This window comes from Lagenorhynchus albirostris, chromosome 2 (assembly GCF_949774975.1).
Source record: "Lagenorhynchus albirostris chromosome 2, mLagAlb1.1, whole genome shotgun sequence".
Classification (NCBI taxonomy): Eukaryota; Metazoa; Chordata; class Mammalia; order Artiodactyla; family Delphinidae; genus Lagenorhynchus; species Lagenorhynchus albirostris.
The window spans coordinates 111,244,430-111,270,403 of NC_083096.1; the positions used below are offsets into that span (position 1 = coordinate 111,244,430).

General features: G+C 35.1%; 1 protein-coding gene across 1 annotated transcript in view; it reads left to right on the forward strand.

Annotated features, from left to right (window-relative positions):
* The window catches only part of ZNHIT6 (zinc finger HIT-type containing 6), a 58,629-nt gene that overhangs the window by 14,667 nt on the left and 17,988 nt on the right, over positions 1-25,974 (forward strand). Inside the window, exons 6-8 of the mRNA XM_060139636.1 lie at positions 16,745-16,813; positions 18,237-18,317; positions 19,712-19,789. Coding sequence (XP_059995619.1) covers positions 16,745-16,813; positions 18,237-18,317; positions 19,712-19,789 — 228 coding nt within the window. The remainder of the gene's footprint in view (positions 1-16,744; positions 16,814-18,236; positions 18,318-19,711; positions 19,790-25,974) is intronic.

The following is a 25,974-nucleotide window of genomic DNA, read 5'->3' on the forward strand; positions in this document are numbered from 1 at the left end:
GAGCTACAGTATACACAAAAACTCAAATTGAAGTTCTTAAAAATTAAATGTTCCACAATGTTCATTGCAGCACTATTTACAATAGCCAGGACATGGAAGCAACCTAGGTGTCCATCAACAGATGAATGGATAAAGAAGATGTGGCACATATATGCAATGGAATATTACTCAGCCATAAAAAGAAATGAAATTGAGTTATTTGTAGTGAGGTGGACGGACCTAGAGTGTGCCATACAGAGTGAAGTAAGTCGGAAAGAGAAAAACAAATACCGTATGCTAACACATATATATGGAACCTAAAAAAAAAGAAAAAAAGAAAAAATGGTTCTGATGAACCTAGGGGCAGGACAGGAATAAAGACGCAGACGTAGAGAATGGACTTGAGGATACGGGGAAGGGGAAGTGGGACGAAGTGAGAGAGTAGCACTGACATATATACACTACTAAATGTAAAGTAGATAGCTAGTGGGAAGCAGCTGCATTGCACGGGGAGATCAGCTCAGTGCTTTGTGACCACCTAGAGGGGTGGGATAGGGAGGGTGGGAGGGAGACGCAAGAGGGAGGAGATATGGGGATATATGTATACATACAGCTGATTCACTTTGTTATACAGCAGAAACTAACACAACATTATAAAGCAATTATACTCCAATAAAGATGTTAAAAAAAAATTAAATGTTCCAGTGGTAACTTTTGAGCATTCTGAGTGAAGAATTCTTTGTGGTGTTTTTGTAACTTTTCTGTAAAGTTTGAAATTACTTGAAAATAAAACGTTTTTTAAAAACAATTAAATAGCCCCATATGAAGTGTGACTAAAGCACATTCTGCTTGAATTACCTCTGTAGGACTAACAGCAGGTTATGTGGTAGCAAGTGCATTAGGTACCGTAGAATCATAGGTTCATTTTAAGCCAGGCATCCTTTATGGTAGGAGTTTTTGACCAGTATGACTTCAAATCTCTTAAAATCATATGCAAAATTATGTGATATGTGAATTTTTCTAAGACTAGGAACCATAGTTTTCATTTTATAGTCAAAGTGAAATATAACACTAACCAGCCTGTGATGTCAAAAGTGTATTTAATATCAGTAGCAACAAATTTTAGAGGACTGGTGAATTTGCTGGAATGTCATAATGGATAACTTTAATGAACAAAGAAAAGTTAAGGGATGCTTATATTAAGAATAAGTTGAGCCAATACGGAAAAGACATTCTCTGTTAAAAATAGAGGAGCTTAGTAAGGAAATGTGTGCAATATAAGGCTCCCCTACTTATTTTATAGCAGATCCCAAACTACTTCTTTTAAATTGTGACTCTTCCAAAGGTAACTTCTCTGCGTCATCTCTTACGTGGGGCATGTAACTTGATGTTTACTTTCACCCAATGCTAATCAAAAACTGTTGAAAGAAATATGAAAGATCTCTATGAAGAAAACTTAAATTCTACTGAATGGCTTAAAAGAGTTGAACAAATGGGGGGAAAGGACCATGTTATTAAGAGACTCAATATTATAGAAATAACATTTATTTCTTAAATGAATGATCTTTAAATCTGATATGATCCCAATGAAAATATTAATGGGATTTTGTTTGGTTTTGATTTCGGTTTTTTAAATTTTTTTTTTGGAGAAGGAAAGGATTCATGATAAAAATGACTTAAGTTCATTTGGAAGAGTAAACATAGGAGAAGCACCAGGAGAACCTGGGAAAAGAAAGTAATAAGGCTGGACTCATTAAAATGTATGAAATTTTAATAAAGTTTTATGGTGTTGATGTAGAAATGAACAGTTCAGATAACAGAGAATAGACATGAGGCTATTTGGCACTCTAGTGTATGATCAGATAGTATTTCAAATTAATTCAGAGAATGACTTATTCAATAAATGGGGTTGAGACTGTTTGCCATTTGACAGTTTTTTACAGGAACTTCCAGGTGGAATTAAAATCTTTTTCTTCCCGTTTTATTGAGATACAATTGACATACAGCACAGTATAAGTGTAAGGTGTACAGCATAGTCGTTTGATTTACATATATCATGAAGTGATTATCACAGTAAATTTCATGAACATCCATCATCTCATAGATACAAAATTAAAGAAATAGAAAAAAAAATTTTTTCTTGTGATGAGAGTGCTTGGGATTTACTCTTTGAACAACTTTCATACATAACACACAACAATCTTGATTATATTTACCATGTTGTATATTACATCCCTAGTATTTATTTATCTTATTACTGGAAGTTTGTACCTTTTGACTACCTTTGTCCAATTCCCCCTCCTCCCCTCTCTCTGGTAACCAGAAATCTGATCTCTTTTTCTATGAATAAGTTTATTTTTGAAGAATAAGTGACCTACAACATTATGTTAGTAAAATCTTAAACTTAAAATGAAATTAAAAATATGGGAATATTTTCATAATTTTGATGAGAGGAACATCCCATCCAAAGCCATAAAAGAAAAAAACTAAATTTACATAATTTTTTTAAAAAATTGGCCAAAAAAGACCATAATAAAATCAAGACTACCAGACCCGCTTCCAAAAAAAATCTTTAAACATATATGACAGTGCTTACGCATTAATAAAAAAGACTAGTAACTAATTAGGAAAAGGGGCAAAGGATAAGAATAGATGGTCATAGAAAGATGTATACATATACATACACACACAATATGTGTCTGACAAGCATATATTAACAATATCTGATATAATGAAGGTATGAGCTAGCCAGACCATTTTCTTCTTCCACCGTTCTTGAGAGTAAAACTTAGGTGTCATTTTAGAAGACAATATTTCTAAAAATGTTATACCTGCCTACTCAAGGAATTTAGCCTCAAATGTATTAGTACAGTTCACAGAGATATATGTACATGTATATCTATTGCAACATTGTTTTTAATAGTGTAAAAACTGGCAACAGCTTCGAGTAGCCCTCAGTATTGGGCTGAGCTAAGTTAATAATGATGCCTTCATACAGTGGAATTCTGTGCAACCATTAAACAAAAACAGTTAGATACAGATGTATTGTCATGGAATGACATCCATGATATTGAGTATGTTCAGTTAAAAAATAATGTTGAAAAATAAATAAATAAATAATGTTGGAGTTTAAATAGTTGTCTGAAAGATATGAAGCTCACGTTTCCTATTGACGTAAAATTTACAGGCAATAAAATGCACAAATCTTAAGTGTATATTTGTTGAGTTTTGACAAATGCATATACCAGTATAACCCAGTCCCTGTAAATATATAAAATATTACCATCACCCAAGAAAGATTTTTCCTAGTTATCTCCTCTCCTCCTCAGATAACCTATTCTAATTTTCACCCTGAAGATGAATTTTGCCTGTTTTAAAATTTCATATATATGAATCATATAGGTCACCCTTACTTTTGAATGATAGTTTAGCTGAATATGAAGTATCTCAGGTTGACATTTATTTTAGTACTTCAGTTTATTTATTCCACTGTTTTCTTACTTCTTTTGCCATTATTGAGAACACTGGTGTTTTATACAATCTTTCTATGTCAATTGCTTTTAAGTTCTTCACTTTTGTCTTTGGGGTGATTTATCTTCCTTTGGATTTGCTCTGCTTTCTGCATAATTCTGGAAAATTCTAATACATTATCTTAATTTTTTATTTCTTTGTCGGTCTTACCTACATTCTGGGTAATTCATTCAGGTGTATCAACCAAGTCACTTTCCCTCCTTAGCTGTGTCTAATTAATCTGATATTTAGCCCATGTACTGAGTGGGCTTTTTGTTTGTGTTTCAGTTACACTTTTCATTTCTTGAAGTTCTGTTCCTTTCCCAAATCTACCTGGTCTTTTAGGTAGAATGTATTCCTTTCTCATGTTTTAACCTCCCTTTTTATTCAGTAATTTAGTGCATTTGTTATTTGTGTAAATAATTCTGTCTGAATTTCTTGGAAATTTGTTACTGCTGTCTGCTGTTTCTGCTGACTTCATTTTGATGGCTTGTTTCCTTGTTTTTTTCTAAAATGTAATTATGAACTCAAGTTCATGTAGGAGGTGGTATGCATTTGCTTATGCCAGATACCCATCGCACCAATCCAGGACCCTCTTTAATTTCTTAGTCTGAAGTTTATCAGACTATACTGCTGATAATAATTTGAACCCCAAACCTATTTGAGGAGTCCATACTTATTCATTCTCAATTGAAACCTTTCCCCCATCTCCTATACCTTTCTCTCTCCTTAGACCTCAAGCTGAGGTGGACAGGTTTCCTCATTGTCTCCCTTTGCTGGTTGGCAGAATTTTTCTGGTTCACTCTCTCACTGCATAGTTTTATGCAGTGATCTCAGTTTGAGGTCTCCACTTATGTGAGATCAGTATCTTGTCTCATGTCCCGCAGTGGCTGTTGAAACATAAGCCTTTTTGTTACCAATCCTCTTGATTACTTGGAAGCAAAGGCCTCCAGAGCAGGTATAGCTTCCACATTCCACTATGGTTTTTAGTTCCTGCTTCCTTTTGGCCCCTGAAAATTTTTCATACTTTTTGATGAGCTCAGTATGTTTGCTGTATTTCTCCAGGATTTCTTATTGTGTGCCTTGAGAGAGTTTTCAGATGATCTTCTCCGCCAAGTTGCCCTAATTGCCTAAAATAAGTAGTGGCCCCAAACAAAGGGAAGGTCAGTTGTCGAAGATAGATGGATCAGGAAGGCATGATAATTACTTGTTCACCTAACAATTCTACTTTTAGGAATTTATCTGATATATATAACCATTGGTGCAACATTGTTTGTAATAGCAAAAGAGTAGTATGAATCTGAATATCCATCAATAGTGGACTGGTTAAATAAATTATGGTACACCTTTAAAATGGGGAAAAAATTCAGCAGCTCTAAATGTATGAATATTGGAATGGTTGCCAGAAATACTAAGTGAATAAAGATAGATACAGAACTATGTTCATTGTGTGCTACCATTGTGTGAAAAGTAAAGGTTATATCCGTATATACTTATATTAAACTATTAATAGTAGTTATCTTAAGGGAGGGAAATTGGGTAGAGGGGGACAGGGATGGGAATTACGTGCCCTTTTGTACCCTTTTTGAATTTTAGACCATGTGCATGTAATACTTATTTTAAGAATAAATAAATGAATTTTTTAAATAATAATTTTAAAAGACTTTGATGGATGTGGGCAGGACCATTATACATTTTGAGTTGTAAATATATTCAATAGTCTTTAAAAAGTATTCTGATACTGTCATATAAAATTCCATGTTTTTATCCATGGCTGCATCTTTTCAGTTGTGTTTTAGTGTTTTGCTACAGAAAGCCATGGATAGCAAACCTGGAGATTATCTTGGTTGTGTTTGAATATCACATCTCGTTTGGTTGCCTAAGTCTCTCGTTTTATTTTCCTGGCTATTTGGACCTGAGGATTCAGCAGTGAGGGGGAATATATTTTGACTTGTCATTTGGAAAAAAGAATTAGATTGAGAGACTCCTCCCCAATAATATCTTTAGCTTAACTCCAGGCATGTACTCTCTTGTGTGGTCTAACCTCCCATTCCCTAGGAATGGACCCAACTTTTGACCTTTGTCTTCTGGCAGTTTGTCTCCACATGACCTGGACCCTCATTTCGAAGCAGCCCAGTCCTTCTTCATTCCTTTACAACTGTCAGCTTAGAACTGAGTTGCTATCTTCCTTTCGGCCCAGAGTTCTTAGGCTCTCTGTCTAGGGGTCTCTCTTAAACTTAGAGTATTAAGATAGTGGAAGTGTGCCCGTTATTAAACAACAGTGTGAATTGCTATTTGAGCTCCAGTCCTATTTTAGAAGCTAGCCACTAGATGTCTCTCTTGTAAAGAAATAACCTTTTATAGATTCTTAAAATTACTTTTTGTAAGAATGTCTGTATGTGTGTAACTGAGTCACTTTGCTGTACAGCAGAGATCGGCACAGCATTGTAAATCAACTCTACTTAAATAAAAAAGAATTTTTTAATTACTTTTTGTTCTTTGGATAAAATTACAGCATTCAAATTTTATTGCGATGATATACCTATCCACCTCTGTATTAATGTCAGTAGCACTTTTTTCTTTAAACGATTATGTGGCAATACATTTCTTAAATCACAGGTTTTTTGGTTTTGTTTTTGTGGATTTGGTTTTTTTGGGGGGGTATGGTGTCTTATAAGTAGTATAGGTTTGTACTTTGTTGCAAACTAACTTTAGAAAAGAGCAAAGGAAAATGAAATGGATTTAGCAGTTGTGGTCATGGTGAGAGAGGTCGATTTGGGGGGATTACATAATAGGTGCTCAGTACAAACTTGTTAACTAATTTAAAATGATTAGCTCTATGGTTTCTCTCCAATAACTGCTTTGATACAGTCTGATGAAAAAATTTCAAAGCAACAGCAAGAACTTAACACTTCTATTCTTTCACACTGATTTTCTAATGGTTCCTCAGTCAATCAGGTATTCCCTTACTGGGGCCATGTAGACAGTGGTAAGAAGGAGGTTCTTATGCCACAGCATCACAGAGGGTATATCTTTCCACAGCAACAGTTAGCCAGCATTCATACAAATGGAAACCAAACATTCTTGATCATATCAGGGTCCCCATACTGGTTCAGTTAGGGAAGTCCTTCCTCAGTCACCGAGTCTGCTTCTTCATGATATGCCTCAGTAATGAGTCCCTTTCCACTTCCTTCACCGCAGCAACTATCAGCTGTCTTCTCCCATGCAGGCCCAGCTTGTCTCACCTGGGACTATTGGGGAACTTCTGAGAGCTCTCCCTGTCTTCAGTGTCTTCTCACCTCAGTCACTCTTACACATTGATGCCAGATACATCTTCCTAAAGCATGTTTTTAGTATGATGGTCACCTGCTCAGAATCTTTTAATGCTTCTTGTACCCACAGGAGTCATTAGCTCAGAGATACCTTCACTGGTCATAGGCAGAACTGCCAGTAGGTGTAATCTGTCATCTCATGTGGCTTTGGATGGACTACCTGAAGCTCTCAAGTGTTGTACTCTATTCCATGGCCTAAAATTACCTTCCTTTCTTTATTCCCCCGCCATTTGAAATTGCTACTTTTCAGGCAGTTGGAAACATCTCTTTCAAGTATTTCTCATTACCCAAAATAATGAAGGGTCTTCTTCAGTGTCTTTACTTTTTAAAAGAGGAATAATAATATATTTAATAATTTTCAAATGTTTATTTTGTATTAAACATGACAAAATTTAATTTACTTTTTATGTGTAAGGGAGTTTTCTTGGCAAGTTATTTACCTCTCTGTGCCCATTGCCTTATTTGTAAGATGCGGACAATAATGTTCCAGTTTTGTGGTTTTCAATCTAGAGTATACATCAGAATTAACTGGGATAATTTCAAAATGCAGATACCTCGGCCCGACCAACAGAATTCCTAAGTCATTGAGCCTAGGGTAGAGCTTAGGTATCTTTACATTATAAAAGAACCAGAAGAGGCTGTGCATATGTAGGGGCAGAGGATATATGGGAAATCTGTACCTTCCTCTTGATTTTGCTGTGTACCTAAAGGGCTCTAAAATAATTTGTCTTTAATTTTAAAAAAAAAAAGGCACTAGGTGATTCTGATGTTTATCTCTACCTGAAAACCACTGACTTATATGCCAGTAAGTCACTGTCCTTCTTCTCAAGTAGTTCAGTGGGAAGACAAGACAGCAAACTCATAACGTAGTGTGGTGAATGCTCTGATGGAAGATACATGGAGCGTTGTGGGAGCACAAAGGAGGGCTCAGTGCCCCAGCCTTGGGGAAGTGTGATTCCTCAAGAGCTGGGGACTGGAAAGTCCTCCCAAGAGAAGATAGAATTTGAGCAAATTATTGAAGGACAAGGAGGAGTTTTTAAGTCTAGGGTTTTATCCAGACAGAGGGAAGGATAGTCTATGGTGAGAATATCAGATGCAAAAAGAGTAGCAAATTGAAGACAATGTAAGTAGTCTGGTATATCTAGAAACTAGGGTGGGAGTTGGGAAGTGGTAGGGGATAAGACTGGAGAGAGCCCCACTGGGGCTGGGCCTTGCAGGACCTTATATTGCCATGCCAGGGAGTTGAGATAGAGTCATACTTTAAGCAGAATACGTTCCTGTTCCTCTAAGGAATCCATACCAAATAGTGGATCTTCATAGTTGTCTCCACCTGAAACTGGGGAGAATGAAAACCATAATTCTATGTCCCACATCATTATGAAAATACTTTGAAAAGTTCCAGTTATATATTATATTGTATGTATATGTATTTCCTAATGTAGTCAACTAAATGTACCCAGGCTGGTTATATTCTTAATCCTTGAATGTCTTCCCCTTTCATATTTCCTAGACATCTGTGAAAGTACACATGGTAGTTCATCTTCTCCATTATTTCTCCTTTGCCAGAGTTCCTATAGTACATATTTTCTCCAAAGTTAATGCGAAACAGATGCTGGCATTTAGTGCTGGTATTCAGTTTTTGTTATGCGCATATCTGCTATCTTTTCTGTGTTCTGGTGTTTCTTAGTAGGGGCTCTATTGGCATTTTGAACAGGACAATTTTTGTTGTGTGGGACTGTCCCGTGCATTACAGGAAGGTTAGCATTTCTGGTCCCCGCCTGCTATATGCCTAAAGTGCTTCCCAGCCTTGGAACAATCAAAACTGCCTAGCCACTTCCAAATGAGATTGATGCCACTCCCAGTGAAGAACTGCATTATTAAGTGCTCAAGTATTTACAGTTATTTGAAGCAAAATGTACTTTTTCATTTCGATCTTTACCTACTATATCCATTTTCTTAATATACTGTCTACTGAAGCCAGTACCACATACTTAACCTGTTTCCTATTATCATGTAGTAGTGAAACTGATTTTTAAAAGAGCAAAATATAATATATAACTGGAACTTTTCAAAGTATTTTCATAATGATGTGAGACATAAAATTATGGTTTTCATTCTCCCCAGTTCCAGTAATTTTAATCCATGCTAAGTAACTACACAGATCCTTTGTATTCACTCTTCCAAAAACACTTACTATGGTACCAATCCTAATAAAATAGATGGATTATTTTTATGAAGTATAGTTACGTTTATGTTTGAAGCTTTAAATTTTGATCTTGAAATACATTTCAAAAAGATAAAATGCCTATGAGTGAAGAATTATGTAGATATTTTGTACATTTGTTTTTTCTTGAAGGGTTTCACATTTTTGTAGATTTTCCTTCTGCTTTAAGTTAAAATAAGATTTCGTAACCCATAGTGGAACAAAATGCCTTTTTCCTGAAATTCCATCAGGTATTATTTGCTGTGTCCAAATTTTATAACAGTTGACAATATACAGATTAGTCTATCTTTTCCGTTGCTTAGAAATGCAAGATGACATCTAGAAAGAAAAATTTAATCCCTTGTATCAAACAGTTAGGATGCTTTATTTTTCATGAAATAAAATATTCAGTTCAAACCGGTTTGGGCTATAAATAGGGTGTATTATTGGCTCTCATAACTAAATGTTCTGAGGTTGGATGGATTTCAGGGTGAATAGGTACAATGACTCAATTGTATCTTCAAGGACCCAGTTTATTGCTGATTCTCCATTGTATCTTCTATGGTGTCAGCTGAATCCTTGTAACAGTTTAGGTAAATATTTAGGAATGCTTCTTTCCCAGCATAACTGAACAGGAAACCTGAAATTCACCATGAGTGGACCGCCTAGGTCATCTGCCCAATCCTGAACCATTGTGTCCAGGAGGACATACGATGTGATTTTCTTAAGCCAGACAGTTAAGTGTATAGTCCTGGAGGTAGGGATGGGATCCATTCATCAAAATATGGTTATGGATTAGGAACGAGGATGGTGATAAGGGTTGCCAAGGAGACAAAATGTCCACTATAACTCTTAAAAGTGATTTTAAAATATGGAGGCAAATATTTAAAATAAAATATAATTGAGATCCATTTGAATTACCAGTACAGAAAAATACATGGCTTGTTACTGAACTTTCATTTCTGGAAAGTTCATAATAGTATACTAGATTGGAGCATAGACTCTGGAGTTAATGTGCTGCCTGGGTTCAAATCCCAGCTCTGCCACCTTCCAGCTGAATAATCGTGTTGGAGGAGTGACTTACTTCTCTCTACCTTAGTGTTCTCACCTGTAAATAATAGCACTTATCCCACAGAATTACAAGAATGAAATAAATTAACACATATAAAACATTTAGAACAATGCATGACATTCAAAAGGCACCTAATAAACTAGTCAGCCCTCTGTATCTGCAGGTTCTGCATCTACAGATTCAGTCAACCACAGATTGAAAATATTTGGGGGGAAAAAATCTCCGGAAGGTTCCAAAAAGCAAAACTTGAATTTGCTGCACACCAGCAACTGTTTACATAGCATTTATGTTGTATTAGGTAGTATAAGCAATCTAGAGATGATTTAAAGTATATGTGAGGGGACTTCCCTGGTGGTCGAGTGGGTAAGACTCTGCACTCCCAGTGCAGGGCACCCGGGTTTGATCCCTGGTTGGGGAACTAGATCCCGCATGCATGCTGCAACTAGGAGTTCGCATGCCGCAACTAAGAAGTCTGCGTGTGGCTAAAAGATCCCACATGGCACAGCCTATATTAATTAATTAATTAATTAATCAAATATTTTATAAAATAATTTTTTTTAAATAAAGTATATGTAAGGGTGTGTGTAGGTTATATGCAAATACTACACCATTTTATATAAAGGACTTGAGCATCTTCAATTTTAGTATCTGTGCAGTGGAGTGTGGGGAAGGACTGAACCAATTCCCCCAGGATACCAGGGGATAACTATTGTTATTGCTACTTGCTAGTACTCTCTGGTAAAAGGATCTACTGGTAGTCTTCATAACCTGTAGGCTTTTCTAACTTAATAAGTGGTATAGTACTCTGAAGATCAGACTTGTGGAAAATCTAGCTTTAGCTTACCTCATGGAGTCACCTGTATTTAAAAATCATAAGTAAAAATTTCAGGCATATTTAAACTGCACTATGTCAGTGAACTTCTCAAAAGTAGTAGGAAATACTTTCCTTAATAACTACAAACAAGGGCTAAAAAGTTAATGTCCTGAATATACTCTAGAAACAGTTATTAGAGTTAAATAGTAGGATGAGAGATCTCCTTCTAAGCACCTCATTTCCCCCTTCTTTAAAAACCTTTGTTGGTAGTGCACTAAGCACAGAATGAAATCCATATTGTTTGGCAGAACATTCAGAGCCCTTTATAATCTGGCATTAGCCCACATGTCCAGTTTCATAAACACTGAATTCCATGTAAGTGGAGTTTGGTTATAAATTCATGGCGCAATATTCTAAGTTAAAGGCCCCATCAGTATTTCTGTTCTGAGCTTCATAACTCACAGGACATTAAACTGAATGTAAAATTATAACAATGGTAAAAATAGTAACTAGCATTTTTGATTACTATGTTCTGAGCTCTTGACGTGTATGTACTCATTTAATCCTATGATATAAATACTGTTCTCCCCATTTTACTGTGAGAACCCTGAGGCACAGAGATGTGTCTCTTGCTCAAGATCACATGAAGTAATAAATTTTGTTAAGAGTAGGTTTCAGAGTCCACTTAATCTCTGCCCTCTCCTACCTCTGGGCATTACAGTATATTGGATATCCTTTCTGTGTACAGTGTCAATAAAGAACAGGGTTCTTTTATGTGAAACTCTATAAGCTTCTCACAGTGATTTGGAAGAAAAACGCAGTGGGTTGGTGGTTGCCTCACTGCCCTAAAAAGAGGTCTGCTTTGGGCTCATCCCCTCAGTCTCTTTGCATCCCTAATGCCTAGCGAGCCCTTAGAAGTGTTTTTTGAGTAAATGTTGGTTAATCAGTGATGGAATGGAATGAGAATTGGTGATTTTTTTTTTAGGAACAAGAATATTCATGCTCATTTAAATTTTATATTAGAAATCTTAGTTCTTAGAATTCAGCCTCCATGTGTAACTCTTAGTCGTGGCGTATTTCTTGAGGAAGATAGCTTTGAAGCTGTCAAATAATTAGATAAGTAATCATTTGACAGTTCTGGTTGGATAATAATTTCTGAGATAAAAAGGAAACACCTTAAAATAACACTTCTAATAATAAAATGTTTTTAAGTTTAAAAAGAGTATTAAAATTATTCCTGTCCTTTCTGTGAATACCATTCTGCACTTCCCCATGAAAACATCTTTGATTTTTCTGATTATAAAAACTACTAGTCAGTCATTATGTCAACAGTTTATTTAATACAGACACATAAAGTAAGAATTAAGTCCTTTCACAATGTTAAGAAATAACCGTAGTTAAAAGCTTGGGGCATATCCTTCATACTTGTAAATACAAAGTCATGAAGTCAGAAGAATAATTGAGTATGTAGGTATAGTACTTCCCCCCCAAATTTGTGTCTTCATCCACATATTACTTTCTTGAAACTGTGTGAGAAAATGATCCTTAATAGTTTCTAGTAAGCAAGAGTTGTTAAATAAGTGTCCTATATTAACTCATTAAAATCAAGTATAAAAAATATTTATTTTCATCATTTAATACTTATATATATAAGTATTTCTCAACTTTTTTTTCATTATTGCCTCCCAAGGAGGCTTTTTAAACATTTTCCCTTAAATTGCACCCCCCCCCGATATTTTGATACCACAGTTATACTCTATATATCTGTTTATGTACAGGCGCCCTCTAAAGGGCCACAAACCATTATACTATCTAAGATTTTTTTTACCCTCCTAAGAACCAGTTTTCAGCCTTTTTTGGGTGATGCTGCCCCCGTTGAGAATGCATGGGGTATGTGTGTGTGTGAGAGAGAGTGTGTGTGTGTGTGTGTGTGTGTGTGTGTGTGTTGATATTTGGGGGAGGAGGAGAAAAGGCTTTGCTGTGCATGAATAGTTACTTCAGTTTCGTGGCACTCAGAGAGAAGGGGTCAGTTTTTCTGTTACTTTATCAGGTTGTCCAGAAGGGAACATTAGGTTTAATGATTACCACCATTACTTCACCAGTCTATTATCAAACTCTAAACATAGTGCCTTGGAGTGCCTAAGTGACCGAGAATATTCTGGGTACCGTATTTCTGTTCTTGAGAATGTTGATAAATACGACAAGGACACAATGACATTATTACAGTTGAAAGCATTTTATTGAATTTAGGGAATAGTAGTCCTAATGCATTAAGAACAATAATAAATGTTTAAACCTGTGTCCCAGTGGTTCTCAAAAATAGTGATTTTGCCTCCCGGAGGACATTTGCAATATTTGGGAGCATTTTTGGTTGTCACAACTAAGGGAGTGGGTGTTGCTAGTGGCATCTCATGGTTAGAGGCCTGGGATGCTGCTGAGCATCTTGCAATGCACAAGACAATGTACCTCCACCCCTCAAACCATAATAGAATTATCTGGTCCAAAATGTCAGCACTGCTGAAGTTGAGAAACCCAGCTTTATCCTAATGATTCTATTTCTTGGAATCTATCTTTAGAAAATAATCCAAAATACAGCAACAGTTATGTATATGCCTAAAGATACTCACCGAAGCATTCTTTAATTTTTTCCTTTACAAAATCTGTCCTTTCAGAAAACTTACAAGCAAAAAAGAGGGGGACTCAGAGTTCCCCTCATAAGTAATGTTGTTGGGATTTTGATGTATGTGTATTTTTTTAAGTGGGACATATATCACTATATATACTTATGAAAAATGAGAAACAAACTCAATTCTTTCAGACTCAGGAAGAGATTTAGTTGCCTGTGTCAGGACCACATCAATTTCAGGAAAACTAAAGAACTACTTTAGAGATAATTAACTCACTCATTTCAGGAATTGTTTATACAACACCCTTCAACCTCTTTGTCCACTCTTACTTAAATCTTATACTCTGCATTACTGTTCTCAAATGCCTCTTATACTACCATAGAGTAAAAAAGTACAGGCAGTTTTTCAATGAAATTAACTTTTAGTTCTGTGTACCAGTTAAAGGTAAATGATGGTCCCATCCCTGAGGATATTCTTTTATTTTTTTCTTTACTGTGATTTAATATGGAATAACAAGAACAAATGGTAAAAAAATTGGAAGCAATCATAAATGTCTATCAGTAAATAGTAGATAAATAGATTTTAGCATTCTTCATGCAATGGAATACAATGTAGCAGTTAAAATTAATGAACTAATTTACGTGTATATTCGTAAATCTCCAAAGCATAATGTAAATGAAAAGCAAAGCATAAGATATTTAGAGTATAACACTGAAATAAATGTTGATATCACACAAAATACTGTATTATTTATAGATATGTGTATATATATATACATATATACATATATACGTATATATATATACATATATATATATATATATAAAATCATGGATGACAAAAATAAACACCCAACCTCAGGATAGTAGTTACCTCTGATGATGAGAAGAGAATTGGATCAAGGAACAGTAAAAAGACTCATCAACCATATTAATAATCTTATATTTCTTAGAAGAAAAGTATCTCAAGCATATGAATATGGCAATATACAAGTTGGTTAAATCTGACTATGGTTACATTAAATGTTTTTATTCTCTTTTTGTTTTTGAAATATTGCAACATCATATTTTTTTAAAACTAAATGTACTTTTCAGATTTGTTCATATTTGAACTGAGGCCAAATACAGAAAGATTTTTATAATAGTCATAATTTAGCAATGTATATATAATAAAAGTAATGAATGATTTCCTTATAACCACAACTAACTACAGCAAATAAAATTATTTTCAAGGGCTTTTCTCTCTTTGTTTTTGGAATGTTAAGTACTTTCTGAAGGTATTTAGGGTCTACTGAACGTTAAGAAAGGTGAATGATTCTTGAAGTTACTCAAGCAATGGTTGGGGTAATTGAGTATGATTTACAGTTCCACAAGATGACAAGTTGGTCAACTTTTTTCTTCCCCATGTAACTTATCAAATATATTTAGAAAGAAACCATATTGTACATTAAGATTAAAAAATCAGTTTATTTCATAGTAAGAGAGAAATGTGGTATCTCTCAGCCTCTTGATAGTGATACTACACGATGCCTGTTTCACAGATAACAAATATTGCAAGGTGTTTCATTTTAGAAGACTTCTTTGTTTAAAACCAGTAACTTTGTGGTTTGCATTCAGATTTTTTTTTTTAAGTTTTTTCCTCTGAGATTTTAGACATCTGACCTTTAAATTAGTAAGGGGTGCTTTACAACTTTATTCTATCCAAAAAAATATTAAACTTAACATGCTTGTTTCTTGTGTGATAAGTGGCACTATCAACATAAGCGTAATCAAGCATATTTTTCTCTAACTAGTGCTCAAAACTGTCTTGTTATTAACCAAATCTGTGATTACTTACTCTAATAGAAGGATTTTTACTTGATTTTATGCTAGTTGTCCTCAGACAAAAATTTGCTTAAATCACATAAATGTTAGGTGGGAGATACTCTGCTAGATTGTATTAAAAGAAAATTATTTTAGATTTTGGGCTCGTGCTGCTAAGGGATAGTTTTATAGGAGATGCTAGCCATTGCTTGGATATACAGCTGGCAATTAACTTGCCAGTGGGTTGTTAGAAATTTCTTCTAAGTAAGGAGAATGTGTAAAACGATCATGTAATGAAGACGTTTAAATTTCTGTAATGGATTGACTATTTTGAGCATTAAATTTTTTAAAAAAGGAATGGTGTCTAGTGTCACCAAATTTAGATATGTTAAATAGAGCATATGGCTATTTTTCTAAAATCACACATTTAGTGAATTATTACTGTTGATCCTGTTATCAAACCAAAGTTTAGACTGAAAGCGAAGGGACTAACTCAGAGTGCATTCTGCTTAGCAACCAACTTGTCTCCTGTTTTGCTACTGAATGCAAGTACTCATGGCTCAGAAGTTTATCTGCAGCCAGCTGGTCTCAACCAGACAATACTTCATTCACCTAATTTCCAGACTAGTCAGGCAGAGACATCAGCTCATTATTTTTAGTCACGAGGAAATTTATTTGTAAACTTCAAGCAGTAGCAAAAGTGATCTCAGAAGCCCCTGAACTATGAGAAATTGCCTTCTAATTCAAGAATGCGAAGTCCTTGGAATTTCGAACTGCTCTGCCTAATGTTTTTTCCTCTTAAAACCTCTTGCAAGTATATTGTTTTAAAAAACATAGCCTCGGGCTTCCCTGGTGGCGCAGTGGTTGAGAGTCCGCCTGCCGATGCAGGGGACGCAGGTTCGTGCGCCGGTCCGGGAAGATCCCACATGCCGTGGAGCGGCTGGGCCCGTGAGCCATGGCCGGTGAGCCTGCGCGTCCGGAGCCTGTGCTCCACAACGGGAGAGGCCACAACAGTGGGAGAGGCCCGTGTACCGCAAAAAAAAAAAAAAAAAAAAAAAAAACACATAGCCTCTAGGGCTTCCCTGGTGGCACAGTGGTTGAGGGTCCGCCTGCCGATGCAGGGGACGCGGGTTCGTGCCCCGGTCCGGGAAGATCCCACATGCTGTGGAGCGGCTGGGCCTGTGAGCCATGACCGCTGAGCGTGCGCGTCCGGAGCCTGTGCTCTGCAACGGGAGAGGCCACAACAGTGAGAGGCCCACGTAAAATACTTTTTAGTAGAAAAAATACGTTAAATTCTAAGAATACTTTTAGAATTATTATCTGAAAACAAAAATTCAAGAAATCAGTTTTCTGTTCAGACTTTTATTGTCTGCCTTGATCTCCACATGATTATTTTCTGTCTTAGAAAACGACAGTTCTGTTGGCATGTGAAGCTCCAGTTTCCTCAGAGTCAAGCTGTGTATGTAGAAAAAAGGTATAGTATCACGACTGTCTGTTAAGAACTCACTTGTTTTCATTTTGTCTCCATATTTGAAATAAACTGTTAACTTAAACGTGATGTCAATAGTAGACTGGATAACTAAGTGTGGTATATTCATACAATGCAATGCTACACACCACTGAAAATGAATGAACTACATCTACACATATCAATGTGGATGAATCTCAAACATAATGTTGAATGAGAAAAACAAGTTAAGAATGCAGAGTATGATTTTCATATGTAAATGTGAAAAAAATGAAAGTATACTTTTTAGGAATACTTTTAGTGGTGGTAGAGCTCTAAGGGAAATGATTAGCACAGAAATCATGATGGTGTTTACTTCAGCATGGGGACAGATGTTAAGGAGAGCGATGCAGGGAGAATCAAGAGGGCTGAATCAAGAGGAAGAATCTTAAGCAAGGTGGTTATATAGGAAATGAAAAATAAGCCAAAATTCTGCTATGATAAAATTGCTGCTATTAACATCATAGTGTGTTCTCAGAAAATACATGATTTTAGACATGTATATATGTGTATTCATAATTGGAAGTAATTTGCGTAACAGTTTTTTATCCTACTTTTTTCATATTATGAGCATTTCAAATGTCATTTAAAAATTTGAATGGTGATATACTATTTGATTCCTTGGGTTAGGAAAATTTTAAGTTGCTTTTTAAATAATATCTTTAGCATATATTCACATTATGCATAAATGTCCTCTCTTTGTAATTGTCATATGGATTTTAGGGAAGAACTTTCTTATTTAAGGTTGCATACCAGACTAAAGACAGGGAAAGGACTCATATTTTACAGGTGGGGTATGTAGCACAGTAGTGTATATGAATATGTATAAATGATTAAGGAAAATCGCTAGTTCAAAACAGTGTCTTAATTTTGTTTCTACAGCTTTATAGTATAAAACAATATGCATACATACATACAGGAAATTTGGTAAACCTAAAATGCTTTGTTTCCAGGGAGAGTAGTATCAATTTTTTAACCTGGTCTTATGATTTAGAATAAATAACTTTGAACATGCACTGAAACTAGCATCATCTGAAACCTTTTTTTCAGATTTTTGATTTCTGCAACTTTCAAATCTACTTCACTGTGGTATCTTTCTTTTCAACTTTGAACACAGGAGTGTGTTAAATGAGGCTTTGTATTTTTATAATTGATTTATAGGGGACTTCTAAAAATATTATTTTTAAGACTTGTTAAATGTGTCCAAGAAGTGTTTTTGAGCTTTTTTCCTAAGTAATTTTTGCTTAAAAGGATATTATATTTGCCAAGACTAAAATAAAAGGTCCGTGTTCAGTTATTTTTTTAAAGCCACAATATTTAGTAATTCTAAATTAACACCTTTAATAGAAAATTATAAGTAATAAGTTTTGTTTTTGTTTTTGTTGGGAAGAGTACCAGATGATAAAACTATTAATGAAATCCTAAGACCTTACATTGATCCTGAAAAGTCTGATCCTGTAATTCGTCAAAGGTATGTTATAAAAATCTTGTAACTTTCTGAAATTATTAAAAATGTTGAGGTATTTACTATATGCATATTTATTAAATAAAGCCATGTCTTTATTAGAGTATAATGTTTCTGTACTGTTTACTTTCTGTCCCATTTCCTTGGTGTGTACTCAAGGCTTTGTCAGTCAGAGATGATGCTCTGGGTGAGGATTTTGGTTATAGTAATAACAGCAGTACTTAACACTGTTTGCTGCATTCCAGACTACTCTTTGAAGCTTATAATAATAAATGTATTAATTCATTTAATCCTCACAATAACCCTTTAAGGTAGATTATTGCCGTTATATCTATTTTACAGATGGGGAAACTGAGCCTTAAAGTGGTTAAGTGACTTCACATGGCTAATAAGTAGGGAAGCTAGGATTCAGATCCAGGTGGTCTGGAGTCAGAGTCTGTACTCTTACCCCTTAAACTAAACTGCCTTTCACAGTTGAACTAAAAACTCTGAAAATTGAGTTTCCAAGTAGTTAAAGACAGGAAATCCTATTTCAGCCAAGTCTTCATAAAACTGAGTAATACACACTCTGCCTCCTGTCCAGAAACACACCATGGACAAAAATGGTTAACATAGCATAGTGGAAAGATTCAGTTATGAATATCTGGGTTAGAATAGCTGATTCTGTCCCTTATTAGCTATGTGACCAGGAACCAACTTACTTCCGCACCTTAATTTTTTCCATCAGTAAAATGAGAATGATGATGTTTACTAGATGGAGTTGTTACGAAGCTTGTAAAAAATTACATATATACAGTTCTAGTACAGAGTCTAGCACGTAGTTAGCAGCACTCAAAAAAGGAAACTATTAATATGTGAATTATTCATGCTTCTGAGCAGGAATTTCTTTTCACCGGGTGATACCTGCTTAGGTTATGAATACTTGTTTTGGTTAAAATTTGAAACTGAGTGGATTCTGAAGTGTCTGATTCAGTTCTAGTTAAATCTCATCTTCTACTTTCCATAGAAAGTGGTGCCCAGACTCAAACAAATCCATGTCACATATCAAGCGGTGTCTCTGGGACCGCTACCAGAGTTGAGTTTCTTTTCCTCTTATTACCGATAATCTAATTGTTATTGCTGGTCATATATTTAACAATAAGACAAAATACCTGCCACCAAATTGGATACATTTTTAAAAAATAAGTAAATTAGCAAGATTAATCTGTACAGAGAGAAGAAAGGTAATTTTTAAAACAGATCCTTGGTTGAAAAATATCTTTAACACCGTTTCTGTGCTTGGATAGATAAATTTTAAGTATTATTAATAACTACTCATAGATGCTTAGTTTCCATAGGCACAGTTTTAAAATACACTAAAAATCAGTTTTGCTTCCTTTAATATGACATTTTTATTTCAGGTTGAAAGCCTACATTCACTCTCAGACTGGGGTCCAAATTTTAATGAAGGCAGAAAATATGCAGCAAAATTTAGTAAGGTAAAATTGCTTCCCTCTCCATTTCTTTAAATGTTTTCTAATTCTGTAATATAATTAAGTAGCTTGCTTAGCTTAAGTGGCTAGTTATTATGCTAATTATCTGGCAATCAACAAAGCCTAGGCTTTTAAAAATGACCTTCAAATTAAAATTTTTAAATAATCACACTTATCATAATACAGGATAAATTCAATTGAAAAATCACCCTGGTTAGAATATTTTAAAGTAACATCATGTGCAACGGAAAGATTTTTAAATCCCATTTTAACTTATTTTAAGAAATATTCTGTACAACAGAGTTCCAAAGTTCAAGTTTTTGCTTTTGGAGATAAAAAATTCCTGTGATGAACTGCCCATTGTATATATCACAGTGAAAAGAACTCTACATAGAAATGGAAGAAAGCCAGGTTCTAAGAAACTATGTGATTTGAGAGTTTTAATATCACTGGGCTCCCTGTTCCTTCATTAATGGAATGATGAAGGAGACTACACTAAAAGATCTCTGAGAGTCCCTTCAGTGTCTGCAGTTATGTGTCATTACATTGAATTGCAAAACCCTGATCTTTAATGTCTGTGATGCTTTCTCTGTCTTCCATCGTTTCATTAACAAAACTACTAGATCCAGTTCAGACTAGATAGGATTGGTCTCATCTGCTAGTAGAGCTTAGAGATGTAAGCATCCAGGCTGTGAAAGCAGATCTGGGTTTGAATCCCAGCTGTGCCTGCTTCCAGTTATGTTAACTTGAGTAAATTACATAGCCTAACTTGCCTTCGTTTCCTCATCTCTAAACTGGAGGTGATGATAATCAGATTATCGTGAGAGATTAAGATGATTATTTAGCACATGGTAAGTGCATGCTTTTATTATTTCTACTATTACTATTACTACTACAGAAGATAAATGGATTCTTAAAAAACATCTTCTAAAATTCAAGGAAACCAAAGTTGTATGTGATAAAAGGTAAATGTAGGATACAGAATATTTTAAAGTTTATAATATAGGGCAGACTGCATAGGCCCAGATAGCATTCATTTTTGACTTGGAAATATGTACTGTAAATCTCCGAAGAGGGAAAGGGAATGGCGATCTCCGCTTGTCCTAGGAGACAGGGTTTTCTAGGAGAGTGACAGAAATGCATGCAGCATGACATGACCCAGAGGGGAGCATTTGGTAAAACTGTTTTGGGCAGTTGCATAGAAGGAAATGAGAACATAGAAAGACCAGAACACAGGAGGATACTAATAAGACTGGTAGGTTTTATTTTAACAAAGAACCAAAGAGGATAAACCTTCACCAAAAAAAAAGGTTAAAGGAGCGTACTGCAGTGAGATCAGATGACCTAATTCTAGACACTCAACTTCTCTGGGCTTCATGTCCCTTTAAGGTCCTTTACTTTCTCTTATTTTATGACTTTCCTTCTTTAGGAACCCAAAAAGGACTTTGGTTGGGCCTTGGGTTAACCTTCTTAATCCCCAAAGGGGAGGGAATGATAGATTAATAAAGTAAAAGATAAGTGGTATTGACTTTAAGGAATACCTAGAAGAGGCTGTTTTGTTCCTAAACCTGAGCCAAACTTAGTAACATGAAAAGTACTCTGACTTTACCTTATCTATGTAGAAAACATGTCTTCCAGATTTCCCCATTTGAGTTGTTTACTTGAACTCAAGGGTATATGAAAATACCATCAAAGAAGAGGAAGCAGAAGTTTACAACCAAGATCTAAGAATTTTGTATTTAAAAATTGCCACCCTATTTAACTTTGACTAGTGATATTATCACTTTAAGGCAATAATAATGTTAGAAACTCCAATTGAGGTAGCTTTTATCATGAAGGTGGACCTAAGTTGGAGTAAGGTACATCCTTATGTTTCTGACTGTTCAGTCAGCCTTAAGGTATAGTTATCCTAATTTCTACAAAACTTCCTAGTTTTATTAGGATTTTCTAATCATGAATAATGCAAGTAGATACTATGGAGATACATTTAGAAATAGATTTTTTTTAATTAAAGATTTTTTAACCAGTGTTCACCAGATAGTACATTCATAGATAGGCTAAGATGAGCATTCACATTTGATTGTATGCTTAATCACAGTTATATCATTAAAGGGAAGTACATTCAGAGAACATCTAAGTAAGATTATTATAGGTTATAAAATGTGGGCTTCTAATTTAAGATAAGGAGGATTTTATTATTTCCTGAAAAGTACTTAGAAGGTAGAACCATGTATTTTCCTTGTGGCTTTCTGATTTTAAATGTATCATATGATCTATAGCATTCCAGTAAATTCAGAGTAGAGTCTTTCTACCAAATACTTGGTATTGCCAATTTCCAGTGGTTGTGTTTTCCATTCTTGAAGAGTTTATGACAGTTGTCCCATGATATACCTGATCAGCTTAGAGCAATCTTAAATGTTTCCCAGGCTTTAGCTTTGCCATATACAACTTTTATTTTTAGGTTTAGGTGATCATAGAATGTATGTCTAACTCTAAAGAATTTGTTGCTGATCTATTTCAGAGTTTTCTTTCCAGAATACACAGGGTTTGAATTTGTATCTTCTTATAAAAGTAAATATGTCTTCTTAAGTAAATCCATTCATTCATTCATCAAACACTTAGTACCCATTGTGGTCCAGGTGTTGTTCAAGACATTAGGCTGATAGCAGCAAGCAAAACCGTTCCTGTCTCTGTGGAGCTTACATTCCCAGTGGAGGAGAATTCATGTAAGGTACCCTCTTGCCACATCATTTCTCACCAGCTTTCTGTTCTCAGAAAGTAAATGAGTGTTTTGAGGCAGAAAAGCCTATGTTGGTAACACCAGGCACCATCAGAGGCAGCCATTGTATTGCTGCTAACTTAAGTTATTACTGACAAGTTAGAATACTCCCAGCTTTGATACTGTCCATTTAATTGTAATTTTTCAAATCTATTGAATTTTAGACCTATATTTTACTTATTAATAGAATCATTTATTTTTCATGAAGAAATTCAGATACATTTTCTATTTTTTGTGTTTACTTTGCTGCTTTGATATTTATATAAGATTCTGATTTTGATAAAGATGTGATTTAAGCTATTGTGGGATGATTCTTTCCAGATTTACTCAAAAGCCATTAATTAAGCACATTTACTCTCCTAGGCATATAAATAAAAATTGGGGTTTATACAAGACTGAGTAGGGTACAGTTCTGTTGTAGCAGAGAAAACAGACATGAAGTAAAGGTGACTGGGGTACCTGGCATGGATCTGTCTTCTGAGAGATGGAGGTAAGGCCTGGAGAGGCTTAGGGCACATTGAGTTTCAAGTAGAAGTGGCATCATTTTCTCGAACGTTATTTTCAAAAAGAATGGCCTTTCTATACTAATCCCTTATTACTAAGCTCCCTTCAGAGTAAGATTATATCACATTCCAACAAGAAATAGTAACTCCTTCCAGAATACATCATCTATGGAGAAGTAGACCTTATTTTACTTTAAGAGGTTCCAGGTTAGACTTTGTAGACCAAAAGTTTTACCATTACAAATACTAAATTTATTAAATCACTACTTCTCAAACCTAACACAAATTATGAGATGTTCCAAAATAACCTTTTTGCTCTTATCCAAAAACCTACATCAAAGTAGATTTTCTATAAATTTGAAATAATGTTATAAATTTGATGCAGACCTTGGAAAGTTACTAAGTTTCTGTTTTCCCATCTGAAAGAGGGCATCAAAACAAAGGTATTGCACTGTTGTGAAGATTGCTTCCAGATAATGCATGTCAGCTACTTAGTATGGTGCCAGGCACATAGCAAATCAGTCTCAGTAAATATGTATTATTCATGTATTACAAGTTGCAGCATTTAGGTCAACATCTTGCTGAGTTGACTCAATGAATGTAAGAGTTTTTGTTGTTTTAATCCTAGAAATTACTTTTCTTAGTATCAATAAAAGGAGGAAATCTGTTTTTAAAAAAAAGTTCTGTGTGGCTGGCAGTTGACTTACGTATTACTTTTTGAAAAATAATGGCTTCTTTCAGCCAAATGATTTCTTATACTTCTGGGAAGTACTCTAAGTTCAATATTAGCTATGCTCCCAACAGGTCACTCACCACTAACAAGGGGGCAGATACCCAATCATGTTAGTTTACATTTCTTTTGACATAAATAGCATTGGAAGAATATGAAGCTTCAGGGGCTACTTTATTTAAGATGTCATCAACTGTTATCTCTGTACAAATGACTCCCAAATCTGGAGATATTTTCAACCTTTCTCCCAGACTTCAAATGTTAGTTTGCATGTATCTTCACTTACACATCTCATTAAATCTTAAACTCAACATGTTTAGATCTCATCACACCACATCCATTTGTTCCTAGTGTGTGTTTCTGTGTGTGTTGTTTTAAATGAGGATTAAATGGACTGCTGATGTACCTGACATCTAGTAAACAGTCAATAAATGTTGACAGTCATTCCTTGTTATTGGCACTGTCATTCTTCTTGTAAGCAAGGCATATGACCTTAGAGCCATCTTTCACTTCTCCCTTACCACCCTGCCTTACGTGGTAGGCCTCCATATGAGCCTTCTGTATGTTCTCTCCATTCTTTTGAGAAGATTATTGTTTATCAGTGTCTACAGTGGAGCCTATCCCTTCCCCCCAACTGGATGTAATCCTTATCCTTTGAGCCTCAAAAACTTCTCATAGGTTCCTGCAATCCTGTCTTATATTTTATCCCAATAAAACATCCCATATGATGATAAACTCCCTTTTGAAGACAGTGGCTGCCTTAGGCATCTTCATCTTTATATTTCCTGCAGTGCTGAGTCAGTGACTTTCCCATAATAGGAATTCAGTTTTAATTTTTTTAATAAGTAGTGTACTAATGCACTTAAATATATGTGTGTCTGCTATGTGCTAGGTGTTGATACCACTTTAATACTCTAAAGCAGGGTTTGGACAGCTTTTTTGCAAACGGCCAGACAGTAAATATTTTTGGACTTGTGGGCCATACAGTTGTAGTTGTCAATCCACCATTGTAGCACATAAACAGCTATAGTCAATACATAAATGAATGGGCATGACTGTAAGACTTTATTTACAAAAACATACAATGGGCAGGATTTGGCCTGCTGACCATAGTTTGCCAATTCCTGCAGGCTTCAATTCTCAATATGTAAAATGAAAGAGAGAGAGAGATTGTTAAAACTACCAAGTATAATTTAAAGTTTCTTCATGTATATGTATGGCTGAGTCGCTTTGCTCTGCACCTGAAACTATCACAACATTGGTAATCGGCTATATTCCAATATAAAATAAAAAGTTAAAAATAAATAAAAATAAAAGTCTTCGCAGTCCATTAAAAATTAATTAATTAAAGTTTCTTCAGAAACAGTAGCACCTGTTCAGAGAACAGGCTTTCTGATATGTAACCTTGACCTAAAGTATCAATGGGTTAAGATTGATCAAGTCTTGAACCTGCTGTATAAAAAATAAATAAAATTCAAAAATTCCAAAAAAAAAAAGATGACGTCTTTATTTTTCATTTATTCAGATAATATTCATTGGGCACCTTCCATGTGCCAGCGCAGCACTAAGCACTTGGAACACATAGACATCTAAAAGACTAGCACTCAAGATGCTCACAGTCAAGGAGGGGAGATAGGTGTGTGGTCATGTTACAATAGATACGTGTTTAATACATATGGCATAGCAGGTGACCAGTGGAAAACACGGGCATCTTTGCATGTCAGTTTTTGATTGATGCACAAACCAGTTGCCTTTACTCTGCTTCCAAAAATTGGCATATAGAGCCAAGAGTTGAGACTTTAAACCCAAGCCAAATTAAAGCTTTATCTAAGCTTTGATTTCATGCACGTCACAGAAGATTATTACTCTTTTTGGGGGGACTACCCTATTGTACGTGCAGATTCTATTAGTTGTTTCCTGCTGTGCTGGTTGTAGTTAATCATTTTGGAACACTTTTTTCTTTTTTTATAAAAGGCAACCAGCAAAAGAATGAGCTATTTCTCTTGGATGATTTTATTTCCGTGCTGAGAGGATTTTTTTTAAATAAAAAACTGAGGTTACTTTACTTTCTTTGGATCTGTAACATGAAATATTTAAAAATCATTCACTCTGAAGTTAAGAGGTAAGACACTTTTTCCTACGCCCTTTTAGAGAAATTGGTTTCTCTCTAAAGGCCTCA